Below are 14,362 nucleotides of genomic sequence, written 5' to 3'. Positions count from 1 at the left end.
TTTTTTTTTTTTTTTTTACATGTCATGTGCTTGCTTTTAAGTTTTGCCTTAACATTTAAAACAACTTTCCTGTTGCATATTTTAAATTAAGTTTCTTACAAGTAGTTTTCAAAAGGCATTTGACACATTTGTAAAAGAACGCCTTTGGAAAATTCATGTCATTCCCAAACAGAAGCCTGGTTGAAAAGAGGCCAGACTTGGTATATGCCCATGGTTGTCATTTGGCTCTTGAGGTGTTTCTCTAGGTCTTCGGCCAAATGCTCAGGTTAGCCGTCTGCCACACAGGAATGCTGGCATAGGTGCTTGAAATGCCTTTCTGATTGGGATATAGATGCAATCAGCCACACAAAGACTGGTGGCCATGTGTCTCACCCAGGTTGCCCCTTGGCCTGACAAAGCAGTGCTGTGGGTAGAAGCCCCCAAGGGAGTTGTTCATCAGGACTGATGGGCAGGGTTCTAGCACTTTATCATTGCTGAAATTCAGTAAACATCTCACTGGTGCAGCTGGACGCAGCCCTGCTCTACCCTGTGGCTTTCCTTTGCCCATTTCTACAGTGCAGGAGAAGAGCTGGGGCCAGATGCCAAAGTCAGGTGCTGGCTCTGCTCCTTCTCTGCATGGCATCAGCCCCCATATGCACAACAGAGGAACACCAGCCCCTCTTCTCTGGTACTGAGGTATAAGGTGGTTCCCTGTAGTGGTGACCCAAGTGAGGTTCCCCAAATGCCTGCTTGTCACCTGGCTTCTATTTGCTGTACCCTCCCGTAAATTCTCTGACCATGACACCTCACTTCACTCTGCCTGCCCTCAAATATATAACAAGAATCCCAGGCAGGCCTGTTCCTCCTCCCACATGTCATATCCCCAGCTTGAGGTAGGTAGGTCAGAGAGAAAGGCCAGCCCAACAGTTAGTTGCCTTGCAACACAACTGCACTCAGTATCTCAGAGCTGCTTCTCTTGGGAAACGCATCTTACTGGTGTAGTAAATGGCCAGCAACGTACAGAAATCCTACCAGTGTAACATGTGAGAATGGATGCTACCATCCTTCCTCAGGACTCAAGTGTGCAAGCTCCATGGGCATTTCTGAATGAGCCTCAGTACACCTCTGCTCTTCTGCTGTCATTTAAGCTTAGTTTCAATCCCCAGCATGCAAGTAGAAAACAGAAGTGAATATCTGACCCCTGCAGTGCGACACTGAGTCTGCTCTTGTATGACGATGGTGTGAATCTGTTGCAGTCCTTCCTGGGCAGTCCTTTCCTACAGAAAGCCAACTTGCCAGACAACCCTCTGACTCTCCACCTTTTGTCAGGTCGACGACATCCTTGGAGAAGGCAGTGATGACAGTGACAGCGAGAAGAAGAAGCCAGAAGACCAAGACAATGAACAGGAGAGAGCACCGAAGCTCAGGAAGCCCAGGGCCCCGGGGATCCGAAGAGAGCAGCCTGTAGGGTTGCCCTCATCTGGCGAGAGGAGCACCACTAGCATGCGTGGGCCCAGGTAAGGAGCGTGGGCAGGGGTCTGGACAGTGGTGGGGGAGAGTTCAAGGGAAGGCAAAGAGCAGGCAGTACCACACATCACAACAGTGGGAAGGGAGGAAAGAAACCTTGGCCTGTTTTGGCGTCCTCGGAACTGTCAGATTGTTAGACGTTCGTGGAAACTAGGTTCTGTGATCCCAGTTCTTCACTGAGAGATCTAGCTGCCCTGCCTCGGGATGAGGAAGTGGCCTGAGCTGCACCCTTGGTCTTGCGTGTAGGAGCATGGTCCTTATGGTCCAAGAGCCTACCCTTGAGCCCATGGGAAGAAGCTATCTGCCCTCCGTTCTCCTGTATCAAGTATCAACGCTGATGGGGAGCTCCTGCCGTGGGAACTCTTCCTAAGTATAGGGGTCGTTGTGACGCCGAGTTCCCAGCTTGGCAGTGGGTGACCTGTCACTAGTGGGCAGTCAAGTGGTGGAGCAAGACTGTGGTGACCCATGCAGCTCCATCTGCTGCTGTCAAATGTTTGGGAGCCATGCATGTCTTTTACCCTCTCCTGAATGACTAGTTGGTGCTTTCTCAATCGACAAAATGATCTCATCTCTGCTATATGTTTCTTTTAGTCTATCATCTGTTTTTGCCTCGATAGTCCATGGCACGGTTGCTAAATAGCTTTTGTGCATAATTGAGCTAAGTTTCCTTGTTTCACGGTCTTCAGTAGCATGAGTTTCTATCAGCTGCTTTAGGCCTTGTTTTTCTGACGTAAGTCTCAGTAAAAGTTCGGCTGCTTTAGTAAACAAATAAGGACCTCCTAGTAGTAGTGGTAGTATGCCGTTACTGGGTAGTCGGACATATCTTCAACAAGTTAGCTTGCCTCTAAAATGTGTTTTAACAAATAGACACGATTTGTGTAAAATTCAGAAGACATTACAAAGTATAGAATAAAGGATAACCAAGTGAAGTGTCCCCCCCAGCCCCGTCTGCATTTTCTAACTCCTGAGTTGCATTTTCACTGTTAAAGAGAAAGACCATGCTTTAACCTTTTCCCGGCCTCAGTCCTGCCAGTGTAATCATTTCAGGGTTAAATTATTGGACTATGCAGTATTTATTGTGACCTAAATCATTCCATAATCATCTTTGGTCTCTTCTTGATTTGATAATTATCTCACTTTTATTTGCTTAGAGTATGTGGCTGCCTGTGCAATACAAAGTCACGAGTTACTGTTGTCCTCTCTCACAGCTGTGGGCAGGACACTGAGCTCAGTAGTAGTGTGCTAAGGGACCTTTTAAAACAAACAAAATAGAAGAATAGCAAAAACAAAAACATGGCTTCATCAGTGTTGGTGTGAACATGCATAGCTGCATGGCATTCCGGTGGCTTCGATGTCATGGCAACCTCGCTGCATCCATGTAGCTTTGGTGGCATAGCCCTACAGCCATAAAATACACAGTGACTATGGATGCTACCATATTAGGGGACAGAGGGACTGAGCCCCACTGCACTTGGCACTAGGCCTTTGGGTGTGACTCCACTAAGCCCACGTGAGTATGCTTTCTGGCAGGGCAGAGCATGCTGTCCTGTGTCCTTGTCCAAGAATTCCAGTAGAGTAGACCCTTCAACTTCCTCATCCCAGCTGCCTTGCCCTGTCCCCTCTCTCTCGGGCTCGGGGTCTTGTCTTCTCCTTGGTGTCATCCTTTGTGTGGTTCTCATAGGTCAGTGTACTGCTGACTTCCACCTCACAAGCATGCTCTGTCCATATACCTTAGACAGCTAATCTGAGAAATGCTGAGCTCAGCAGTCTGGCCGAGCCTCCATTTACAAAGAAAAGCAAACAAGATACATCCTAAGGGTTTCCTCAGCTCAGTTCCTGGTGCTGCTCTGCAGCGGCTGTGTGGTGTGGAAGCTGCTGAGCCTCCCGGTGTCCATCTGTGGGGGGGAGGGGGGACCACGAGCGAGAACAAGTGAGCGAGCTGAGTGAGGAAAGCATCGGGGGAGCGCACGTGTTTTCTCTCTCTCTCTCTCTCTCTCTCTCTCTCTCTCTCTCTCTCTCTCTCTCTCTCTCTCTCTCTCTCTCTCTCTCTCTCTCTCTCCTGCCATTTGACCATTGCGTAGTGAGTGCGACTGAGGTCACACCATAGTTAGAGGCTTGGGACAGGTGGATGGCAACTGAGCAGGATCAGGGTTCTCATTATACAGTTAGGAAGGAGCACTTTCCAGTCTCATTGAAGTGCTGCAGTCATGTTACACCAGGAGAGATGTGCAGCTTCTATACTCGGTCATGAGTCATGGGCTTGGGTAGGTATGTCTTCATGACTGGGAAGACAGTGGGGTCTGTAGGGAAACTTGGGACCAGCCTTGGGGAGGGAATTGTGGAGGATAAGTCTGCTCCTAGGATTAGACCCCTTTCCCCCTTAAGAGCCTGACTGTAAGAGGGCTGGCTACATGCTGCTAACAGTCTCTGTGGCACTATCAGTCAGACAGAAAGACTGTAGCTGTTCCCATAGGCCTGCTGGAGCCTTGCTCTCGCTTCTTGTCCTGCCCATGGTTGCCACCTCTGGTTAAAGAAGTCGCATCCAAGCCACATCACTAGGCTTAATTATGTGTGTGTGGAACCGGAATTGAGGAAGACTCTAGACTCTCGGTCTTGGGTGTAGGGGGTGCTCTGCTCTTGAGCTGAAGAGGGCCACCGAATGTGTCCAGGGGAGTGGGGTGGACAAGGTTCTGGTCCCTGCTCATTGGGCTCTTGGGCACATCCCTGCCTGTATTTTATCTACTCTACATCCATTTTAACATTATTCAGTGAGAAATCAAGCTGGTCTCGAACCCAGGCTGTGCCAGGGTTAGGATGAGGCCTCTAAGCAAACCCCCTCCCCCAATTTAGGAAGAAGAGTTTGGGTGCAGCTGGCCTGGGTGCAGAGTGGTGCAGCATTAGATGAGTTAGCCTGGTAGATGCTTACGAGATTGCAAGGAAACAGGCCTGTCCACCCCCTAGCTCCTTGGGTAAGAGCTCCTGTTTCTGTCATTGCTATTCTGTGGTTTTGACTAATTATTTTGGAACTTAAGGGCTGAAGAACAAATATCCCATGGGCTGAAGAGGAGCCTGCTATCTAATACTAATTACACTCCTCACCTTCCGCCTGCTTGTTCCTCACTGCCAACACCCATGTCATCCACAGCAGGTCTCCAGGGAGAGCTGCAGATCCCATGGCCTCTGGTACCATCATGCATGAGCTGTCTCTGAGAGCTATAATGACCAACAGAGCCAGCTTGCCTCTTAGAAACTGGACAGGTCCAGCTCCTGTCAGCTTATTGCCTCTCACACTTAGAGCTTTCACATCTCTGCAAGTCTCTTAATAATTGTGCCCCTCTGTGATGGAGCCTTGCAGCGAGGTGCAGGTTGGTATGGTGTGGTGCGCTGTTGGCAGCACAGCCTGTCAGGCTCACTCGGCCAAGCTGTTCAGAACCTGACAGTGACTAACAGGAAGACGACTGTGTTCTCTGCTTATCTACCAAGAAGTGCTTCATCCCCTCACGGCAGCACCAGCACTTGCCTTCTCTGGGCATTCCTTAGGGAAGAGAGCTAGTCGAGCTCTCTAGGTGTCTGCTCCTAGGTAGGGTGGTCACACAGTGAGTGTAGCATGTCCCCTCAGGTGTGGGCCTTCATAGTGGTCTCCTTCACATTCAGCATGAGCTTTTTTTTATTGGGGGAGTATGTTGGGGGGATTAATGGCCAACAGCTGTCAGATTTGAAATACAGCACGATCGTGGTCTGTTCTTCGAGCTGCTGGGGAAGTGACAGCAATGGAATTTAAATGGCAAAGCCACAGCACTTTTCCTGATCGTGTGTAAGTCTTGGGTGAGAGAAAGTCTCATAGTGTCTGTCCTACCTTGGCTGCGATGACAATAGAGTATGCTGACCTCAAGGTTGCTCCTGCCCTGTTGGTGCCCCACACTACTGGCTTCGAGGCCCTCTGAGCAGCTGAGAGATGCTGCACGGGCACCAAGTCCCAGTGCAGGCCCTGCTGCTTCCCTGGCACTGTCCTAGAAATGAGGGCACAGACAATGAATGAGCGGTGTAGCCCTACTGGGCAAAGGAATAATTTCCATAAACAAGCTCCCTCTCCTGGTCTTGTCTTCCTCATGGAGAGCATGTGATTCCCAGGAATGGCCAAGCCTCCCCATCCATCCCTTCCTTTCTCTGGAGGCTTCTGTCAGCCCCAGCTCTCACATCCAGATGGACCTCACTAAGCACTGCTGCAGAGATGCTTACACAGAAACTAGGTTTGGCATGATAAATTAACTATCAAAAGAGAAAAAGCAGGAGAAAATAATTCTGTTTAAAAAAAATGGCTAAAAATTTCCACAAACTTGCTGGCATTGATTTATATGACCCAAAAGTTCAGCATGCCCCATGTATGATAAGAAATCCACACAGACACAGCACACTAAAATTGTGAACATGAAGGATGAGAAGGAAACTTAAAAGGCAGCCGAAGATGCCCAGAGGCTCTCAGTGAGGTAAAGGTGTTCTCTCGGTGGAAAGCTGGGCAGAGGTGCAAAGAGCAGACGCTTGCCAAGACACCTGTATCTGGCAAGACTGTGCCTTGGGAGTGGAGGAAGACTCCCTTGCCATCAGACTTCCTCCGTGGAGCCTTGGCACTTTAGACTGAGAGCTTATTCTCCAACAGCCTTATACAGGCATGTGAGTTTGTGTGTAGTATAAAACCCTTAGGCAGGAGGGAGTACCCGGTAGCCATGGAAGAGAACGCTGCACAGTTTTTCCTTCTCCCTGACTTACACTGTGATGCATAGAGCTGTACTACTGGGCCTGTGACATCCTGAAGTGCATGCAGTGTTTGCTGCATGCTGTAGAGAGATAGATAGGAACCGGCAGGTAGGAGCTCATAGCCTTAGCCTCAGACGTGATGCTGACTTACCCATGTCAGCCCTGCTGGAGGGGAGGGATGTCCAGAAGGAAGCTCCAGATCTTTGGACTGCTGGCTGGTGTATGGAGAAGTCTATGTGGGGCTAACTGGGAACAGCTCAGAAGGGCTTCTACTGAAGGAAACCTGTGTCACCTGTGCCTGGATGAGCCTTCAGGCTCTTCAGAAGCTGTCGAGGTGAATGTTAAAACACAGGAGCTGCACTGTACTCCTAACACTTCCTGTCCTCTGCCCGTTCAGCACTGGCCCTCCCTCACAAAGTGTGTGTGCATGTGTATGTGCAAGAGAAGGCACAACATTTGTTCTCTATGTAGTTTGATCTGTGTGTGCCAAATCACACTCTTTAGTGTGCAGAGCCACACAAACCAATCTTTAGATTTGTGTTAAAAGTTAGAAACACTGGCATCTTCGTGTGCAGCATACCCAGCCCTGTCAATACTCAGTGAAGACAGAGGGATAAAGCACATTAGTACATGCCCCTCACATATAGTGCTGCCCTCGGCTCTTCTGTCCACCAAAGGACCACACAGGGATAACCAGGTGTCAGCAGGGTGCCCTTGGCTGGCTGGTGACTCCTGCAGGATTGGATGTGGTTAAAACAGCACTGTTTATTAAAAGAGTTCTGCATCTTTTTGAATAATAAACCGTGGCATTGGTCCATGTATGCTGAGACTACAGTGAATTCAGAAAGCTGAAATATTGGGGAGGAAATTTACATCTATTACTCATATTTATATCCTTCTACCACATTGAATTTGATACACTTTTTTCAAGCTTTCAGATGTTCCAAAATTAAATCTGCTAATATTTCTCTATGGAGTTGTGCAGCTGGTTGTAAGAACAAAATATAAATATTGCATGTTACACTAAGAGGAAATGAAATATAACAGTTGTAGGCACTTATTACTATGGCCTACAGCTGTCTGTTTCTAATTTGGGGGGTAATTTTTAATTACCTAAATTTACTCATGGTGTATTTTAAACCGTACCGCTGCAGACATTGTTTTAGCCAAGAGTGGAGCCTGTGCATCATTTCTATAAAGCTCTGCTTGAGTCTCACTGGCTGCGGCTGTGAAGGGCTGCCCTGCCCTAGGCTGGCTGTCCATGGTAGAAATCGTCACTGAAGACCTGGCCTGCTGTCCCAGTTCTCACTGTGGACTACTCGCCCTCTGTCCCCTCCTCCCATGGACCTGCCGGCCCGTCCATTTTCCTAGTGGTCTTACTGTTCTAATCTTTCTGTCCTCTTGTGGTCTTCCCATCTCTGGGGAAATCTTTGTTTCCTCGGAGTCACATCCCAGACACGTGTCCTGTGTGCTGCCTGATCCCTAGGCTTCAATGAGAGTCACTCACTTCTAAAGGTGATACAGTCCCTCTGACCCATGGGCCTGTGAGGGTCAACTCCTTGAGATTCAGACAGATAAAAGAGCGCCTACCAATGTGCTTCCTGTGAGCATTACAGGAAATAGCGCCTAACTAGAGCTGAGTGCTGCTGCTCTGTCTGTGCCCTTGTGGAGCCAGGAGTGAGAGGGGTGGTACAGCTTTGCCACCCTGTGCAGCTCGGGCTGTATGGAAAGAGTCTATCAAGCCAAAGTGCCTAGCAAACGAGAAGCCTGCTTTAAGATTCAGCTCCCATGTCTATACTTTTTTTTTTTTTTGGTTTTTGGAGACACTGGGAGTACAGTTAGGTACCTTCCACAGTTTTAGCCTTTAGATCATTTTGTCACTGTCTTTAATATGGGTTGTTTTTTTGTTTGTTTGTTTGTTTTTTGTGGTATTCTTGGTTGGTTGGTTGGTTGGTTGGGTTTGGGGTTTGTTTTGGAGACAGGGTCTCCCTGTGTAGCTTCCACTATATGGAGTTCAGAGATCTACCCGTCTTGTCGTCCAAGTGCTGGAATTAAAGGCACAATTGCCTCATGCCTGCCATCTTTGATGTCCTTGTCTTTAGTTTAGATGGTAAAATGTCTTTTCATATAATTATATTGTAATGACTTCCAGTTAAGCAGTGTCTCCAAAGGAGCCAAATGTCACCAGGTGTCAGCATGTGGAGTGGCTTCTGAGTCACTCTTAGGCCATCAGCTTTTTACTGTAGACTTCTCAGCCGCTCCTGTTTTTTTTTTTTTTTTTTTTAACATACCGTACCTGCTATCTAAACATTACTGGGTCTGTCAGGATTCCCGGAAGTTGCCATGTTGAGGTATTGACCACTGTGTGTTCTCCTGGGTGCTCTGTGGGCCACCATGAGAATGCTTGCCTGCCATGAGGCCTCACTGGCTTTAGTACGATGTTGTGAGGACCAGTTCTAGTGCCTTTTTTCTGTATTTCTCTGACCTTATTCCTCCTGCTCTTCCTGGATCCTACCAGGCACCACTCCCTCTCACATCTACTCAGTGTCTTTTTTTTTTTTTTTTTTTTGTTTTTGGAGACAGGGTTTCTCTGTATAGCCCTAGCTGTCCTGGAACTCACTCTGTAGACCAGGATGGCCTCGAACTCAGAAATTCGCCTGCCTCTGCCTCCAGAGTGCTGGGATTAAAGGCGTGTGCCACCACGCCCGGCCCTACTCAGTGTCTTAGTTAGGGTTTTACTGCTGTGAACAGACAGCATGACCAAGGCAACTCTTATAAGGACAACATTTAATTGGGGCTGACTTAAGGATTCAGAGGGTCAGTCCATTATCATCAAAGTGGAAACATGGCAGCATCCAGGCAGGCATGGTGCAGGAGGAGCTGAGAGTTCTACATCTTCATCTGAAGGCTGCTAGCAGAATACTGACTTCCAGGCAGCTAGGATGAGGGTCTTAGCCCACACTCACGGTGACACACATATTCCAACAAGAAGCATACCTTCTAATAGTGTCACTCCCTGGGCCGGGCGTGTAGAGACCGTGACAGTCAGGGCCTCAGTGCTCTCCGCTGCAGACTTGAGCTCGCTGTGGCATCACTGTTAGTCCAAGGCAGGCAGAGCCGCAGAACTGTCAGGGTTAATACCGATGACATAAACAAATGGAAGACGTAATGACATAACAGTGGTGCACAAGCTCTCACGTACTCCAGAACATAGCCACCTTTCCTGGAGCAGAGCTAAAAATGCAGCCGGACCCTCAAAGTGGGGAGACTGACTGTTGGGTGCTGCTCATCCGTTGGGCACTCAGCCGCTGTTGGGGCTGCCACTGTCCTTGGGCTTGCTTCATTTGAAGATGCTGTTGGAAAAAGCATGAAAAGTGGAAGAGACTTTTGAGGGTTAATAAAAATTATTAAAGCTCTTTGAGCATGGATGGCAAGAGCTAGTTTAAAATGCATTTCAGAATCTGGTGAAAGTTGTCCCACCTCTGCCGGCTCTGAACCTCCATGTCATGGGATCTGTACCTCCTCCTCCTCTGTTGCCACAAGGCTGAGTGGCCTCCTCTGGCTTGTTTTCATGGGTGCATATGTGTCTAAAAGTGGCACAGGAGGTGCATTCGCCTGTCTGTGTCTGCACGTGTGGTGGTCAGCACTGGTATCACCCTCTAACACTTTACATCGTTTTCAGACAGAGTCTCACCGAATCTGGAACATACCATTTCAGCTAGGCTAGCTAGCAGGCAGGCATGTCCCCAGGACCCCTTTTCTCCTCCCAGCCCTCCCCTAGCTGGGATTATAGATATGCACCATCATGACCAACCTTTACACCAGTGCTAGGGGTCCAAACGTAGGCCCTCCTTCCTGCACTTTACCCACTCCTCCACTCCTGCAGCCTTTTTGGCTTTCTTGCAGTCATGCTCATCCTAAACCAACACTCTCATCTATGGCTGCTCTGCTGGTGGGACAGCAGACATGGATCAAAGCAGTTGCATGTTGTGTGTCAGCATGTGGTCAGGCCTGTTGGCATTGAGTTCCTGTACCCAGCTTTAGGGGGGCCTCCTACACGGGGAGTGAGGTGTGCTGGGCCCAGCTTTGGGGGCCTCCTACACAGGGAGTGAGGTGTGCTGGGCCGAGCTTTGGGAGGGCTCCAACACGGGGAGTGAGGTGTGCTGTGGCCAGCTTTAGGGGGGGCTCCTACACGGGGAGTGAGGTGTGCTGGGCCCAGCTTTGGGTGCCTCCTACACGGGGAGTGAGGTGTGCTGTGGCCAATTTTAGGGGGGCCTCCTACACGGGGAGTGAGGTGTGCTGTGGCCAGCTTTGAGGGGGCCTCCTACACAGGGATTGAGGTGTGCTGGGCCCAGCTTTGGGGGGCCTCCTACACGGGGAGTGAGGTGTGCTGGGCCCAGCTTTAGGGGGGCTCCTACACGGGGAGTGAGGTGTGCTGGGCCCAGCTTTGGGGGGCCTCCTACATGGGGAGTGAGGTCTGCTGTGGCCAGCTTTGAGGGGGCCTCCTACACGGGGAGTGAGGTGTGCTGGGCCCAGCTTTGAGGGGGCCTCCTACACGGGGAGTGAGGTGTGCTGGGCCCANTTGAGGGGGCCTCCTACACGGGGAGTGAGGTGTGCTGGGCCCAGCTTTGAGGGGGCCTCCTACACGGGGAGTGAGGTGTGCTGGGCCCAGCTTTGGGGGGAGCCTCCTACACGGGGAGTGAGGTGTGCTGGGCCCAGCTTTGGGGGAGCCTCCTACACGGGGAGTGAGGTGCTGGGCCCTCCTTACCCGGGTTCACATTTCCCAGAGGCTGCTGCTCTGAGTTTTGGTGGCTGTGTTCGCTTGCAGTGTTCCTCCTGGGTTGGTTGTCATCCTGCCACTTTTAGAGTGTCTCAGACAGAGTCACATACGTGGCCAAGTATGCGCCATCTGTCTTGTAAATCCAGTGTTTGCAACTTTGTGATCTGTTTGGCTAAACAAGCACTAACTTTTCCCCAGCCAGATAGACTTTTGGGAAGGTTTCTTCTTTTGCCACAAAATTCACTTTCTTTGAATAGTGGGCCCTTATCATCCTGTCGACTTCCACAGATGGTACTGGAGCAGCGAGTTGTGCAATTGCAAAGAGAGAAGTCACACTGATACCTCACACCCAGTGCGGAGACTGACTCAGAGTAGACACGGCCCAAATAGAACTGAAGCTCTCAGGTCTCACCCTCCTACTTTCTGGCCTGTTCTCCTTGTCGTGCGTGGCCTCTAATATTCTAGATGGGTCTCCTGCACCTACAGAATTCCTGTCCTCGTAGCCCCATGCTTCTTTGGCATATACCTGAGGATGGAGATGTGTTTCCCCAGTCCACTCCCTACCCCTCCAGATGTAGCCAGAGTCTCACAGTGGTCCTGATTCTCTTCTCTCTTCAGAGGCCACAAGAGGAAACTGAATGAGGAAGACGCTGCCAGCGAGTCCAGCGGGGAGTCCAGCAACGATGATGAGGAGGGCAGCAGTTCGGAAGCAGATGAAATGGCCGCTGCTCTGGAGGCGGAGCTTAATGACCTCATGTGACTAGGACCCGCCCCATACCAGCCCTTGGCTTGGGTCCTTTTTCTCCAGAAAATCGTATATTTTGCAGAGCTCCACATACAGAAACACATTATTTTCCAGAAATAAGTGTTTGTAAGAAGTTTTACTATAGGAAAGTCTACTTTTTTAAGCGGCACAGTGTTCTGAGGAGTTGGTGTGCGATGCCAAAGAGCTCAACAGGGCCTCTCACGGCGAGCGTGGATAGATACATGATGTTTGGTCATGTAGTGAGGGCCTTGGGGGCTTGCCTTTGAATGCTATAGCATATTTAGTGTGAGGACTGGGGACCCAGTAAGATTTAGAGAGCAATATAACAAAACCTGGCATCTTGGGCCTTTTCACAGCTGATGCTATCAGAATTTTGAAGGATTTTAAAGTAAAAGAGCAGTGTAAATATGTGTGCACAGGACACCACGACTCACAGGCAGGCCTGAGGGCCCCAGCCACCTTTCAGGCCCTCAGCGGATCTGCAGATGCCCTGGAGTTTCTGATTCAGGTCCCCGTCTGCAGCCTGGGCTGCCTGGGCCACAGCCTGCCAGTGTGGGCAGTGTGACGAGAGACGCCTGTACTACCCTGGAGATGTGATGTAAAGTTTTGTATATTTCATACTCCACCCACCAGATTCTGCTTCCATTTAATAAAACCCTTTTTGTAAGCTGTGTTCTCTGGTGTGTGACAGCAGTGTGTGGTCCTTTCAGATTCCCTCTCAGCAGTCCAGGGCCATGTTAGGTTAGGGTGACCACACCTGAGCTTGTCAGGGTTTGTAGAACAACACAGTGGCCCCTGTCTTCAAACCTGTCTGAACAGAAGAGCCACAGTCATTCTCTTCCCAGCTTGTTCTAAGCTGTGGTCGTGGAAGAAATCTAGATGCACACTGTGTCCATGAGGTCACTTGGATGCTCCAGACGAGGGCGAGCAGCCATGCCCTGGGATCGGCAGCTCCAAGGAGACAGCTGCCCACCACCGGGAGCGGCAACCAGACTGCAACAGAGGCATGTGGTCTCTGTAGAGCAGGGTGCAAGCTGCAAGCTCCAGACAGCATCAAGAGCTGGGGCTCTCTCCACTGCCCAACTAAGATGGTCATACCCTGCCCTGAATGATGTGGACAAGGAAGTGATGGGAAGACTGCTGTGGACCCAGAGATGAACACAGAGCAAACAGGCACCCAAAGTCGGATGCTCGCCAGGGCCTGCTGCTGTGCTCATTGGGTGTTTTCACTCACTCACACAGCAGAACCAAAGTTTCTGTGTCTTCCAGGCAGTCTCTAGGAAACAGGAATGGAGCAGGAAGCCTTGTTGCAGACCTGCACTGGGATGGATGTGAAAACAGGCCTCTAACATCTCAGCACACGCCAAACCAGCTCTCCTGGCGCTCTGCACAGTGTTGATCAACATCAGCATCTTCTCAGTATCTTTCTGTCTTGGTGATGTGCTCAGCTGGGCTGTCTGCTACTCCTAACACCTCGCCCCAGACCAATGTTCTGGCTATTGACCACTGGTTGTAATCAAGGATCTAGAGCTGAAGATGAAACCCAGGGCCTTCAGTATAATGGGCGGGTACTATATCACTGAGCTACATCCTGTGACAGACAACCCCAATGTGCCACTGAGAAAACACTCCCTGATAAGTGTTGATATTAACCATGCATTTCACCCCATTCCCTCCTTGACCCAGGTGACTGGAATCCCCTTTAACATGGCCCGAACTCCTCCTGGCCCAGGAAAGTACATAGGAAAGCTGCCATCGCAGGTGGCCAGCCTTTGTCTAAAGTGGAGGAGCACGGGCCTCCTGCAGGTGCTGAGCCAGGGCAGGGCTCGTCTCAGCCTGCCCACCGCCTGTCTGTACAGCTAGACCCATGCCTTCGCTGTCCTGTTTGAGATGAGGCCTAACACCAGGGCAACACACACATGGGGGGGGTACTTATAATGGACTTTCTTTGACCATTTCAGCTCTGGCTGCCTTTGCACATCAATACCATGGGTGGACCAAGCAGAAAGATGGTTTCCAAAGGTTTTTAAGGATTCCATACTGACTCCCACCTGTCAGAACTAGGCATATCCTCTGGTGGGTCCTGACTGTCCACTAGTTCCCTGACCTGCAACCGTCTTGGAGACGTAGCCAGAGCTGACTGCACACCTGTGGTGGTCAAATGGCAATGAGAGCCTGGCACCTAACCAGGTCCTCTCTGGACATATGTAGACAGTCACATTTTTTACACATTCAAGAGAACATGCTCAATAGTTTGTACCACTATTTTATAAGTAAGATTTTATAAATAAAATCTTAGGAAAGTTGTTTCACTGTTGCCTTTTTTCCCCACTACAGACAGGGTCTCACAGTACTTCTTCCTGTTAAGGGACTCATTGTGTAGATCATAGAGCAGGTTACTCTCCAAAGATCCACCTGCCTCTGCCTCCCGGTGCTAGCACTAAAATCCTGATGTTACACCACCATGCCAGGCTGAGGTCCTTTCTATGATGTCATACCTTCTTCCTGAAATAGCTAAGAGGAATGTATGAACCAGAGCTTAGCATGAGGGAAGA

General features: G+C 49.9%; 1 protein-coding gene across 2 annotated transcripts in view; it reads left to right on the top strand.

Moving 5' to 3' along the window:
• Positions 1 to 12,608, top strand: part of Ctdp1 (CTD phosphatase subunit 1) — a 60,734-nt gene extending 48,126 nt beyond the window's left edge. The window contains exons 11-12 of one of the 2 annotated variants that reach the window (XM_029546913.1): positions 1,309 to 1,496; positions 11,660 to 12,608. In XM_029546913.1, the coding sequence (XP_029402773.1) occupies positions 1,309 to 1,447 (139 nt within the window). In that variant the 3' untranslated portion in view covers positions 1,448 to 1,496; positions 11,660 to 12,608. The remainder of the gene's footprint in view (positions 1 to 1,308; positions 1,497 to 11,659) is intronic. The other variant, XM_021214391.1, reaches the window with a different exon arrangement.
• The last annotated feature ends 1,754 nt before the right edge of the window (positions 12,609 to 14,362 follow it).

This window comes from Mus pahari, chromosome 15 (genome assembly GCF_900095145.1).
Source record: "Mus pahari chromosome 15, PAHARI_EIJ_v1.1, whole genome shotgun sequence".
In the NCBI taxonomy this organism is placed as follows: Eukaryota; Metazoa; Chordata; class Mammalia; order Rodentia; family Muridae; genus Mus; species Mus pahari.
The sequence above is the reverse complement of the archived record's forward strand: the minus strand, read 5'-3'. Positions and strand labels throughout refer to the sequence as shown.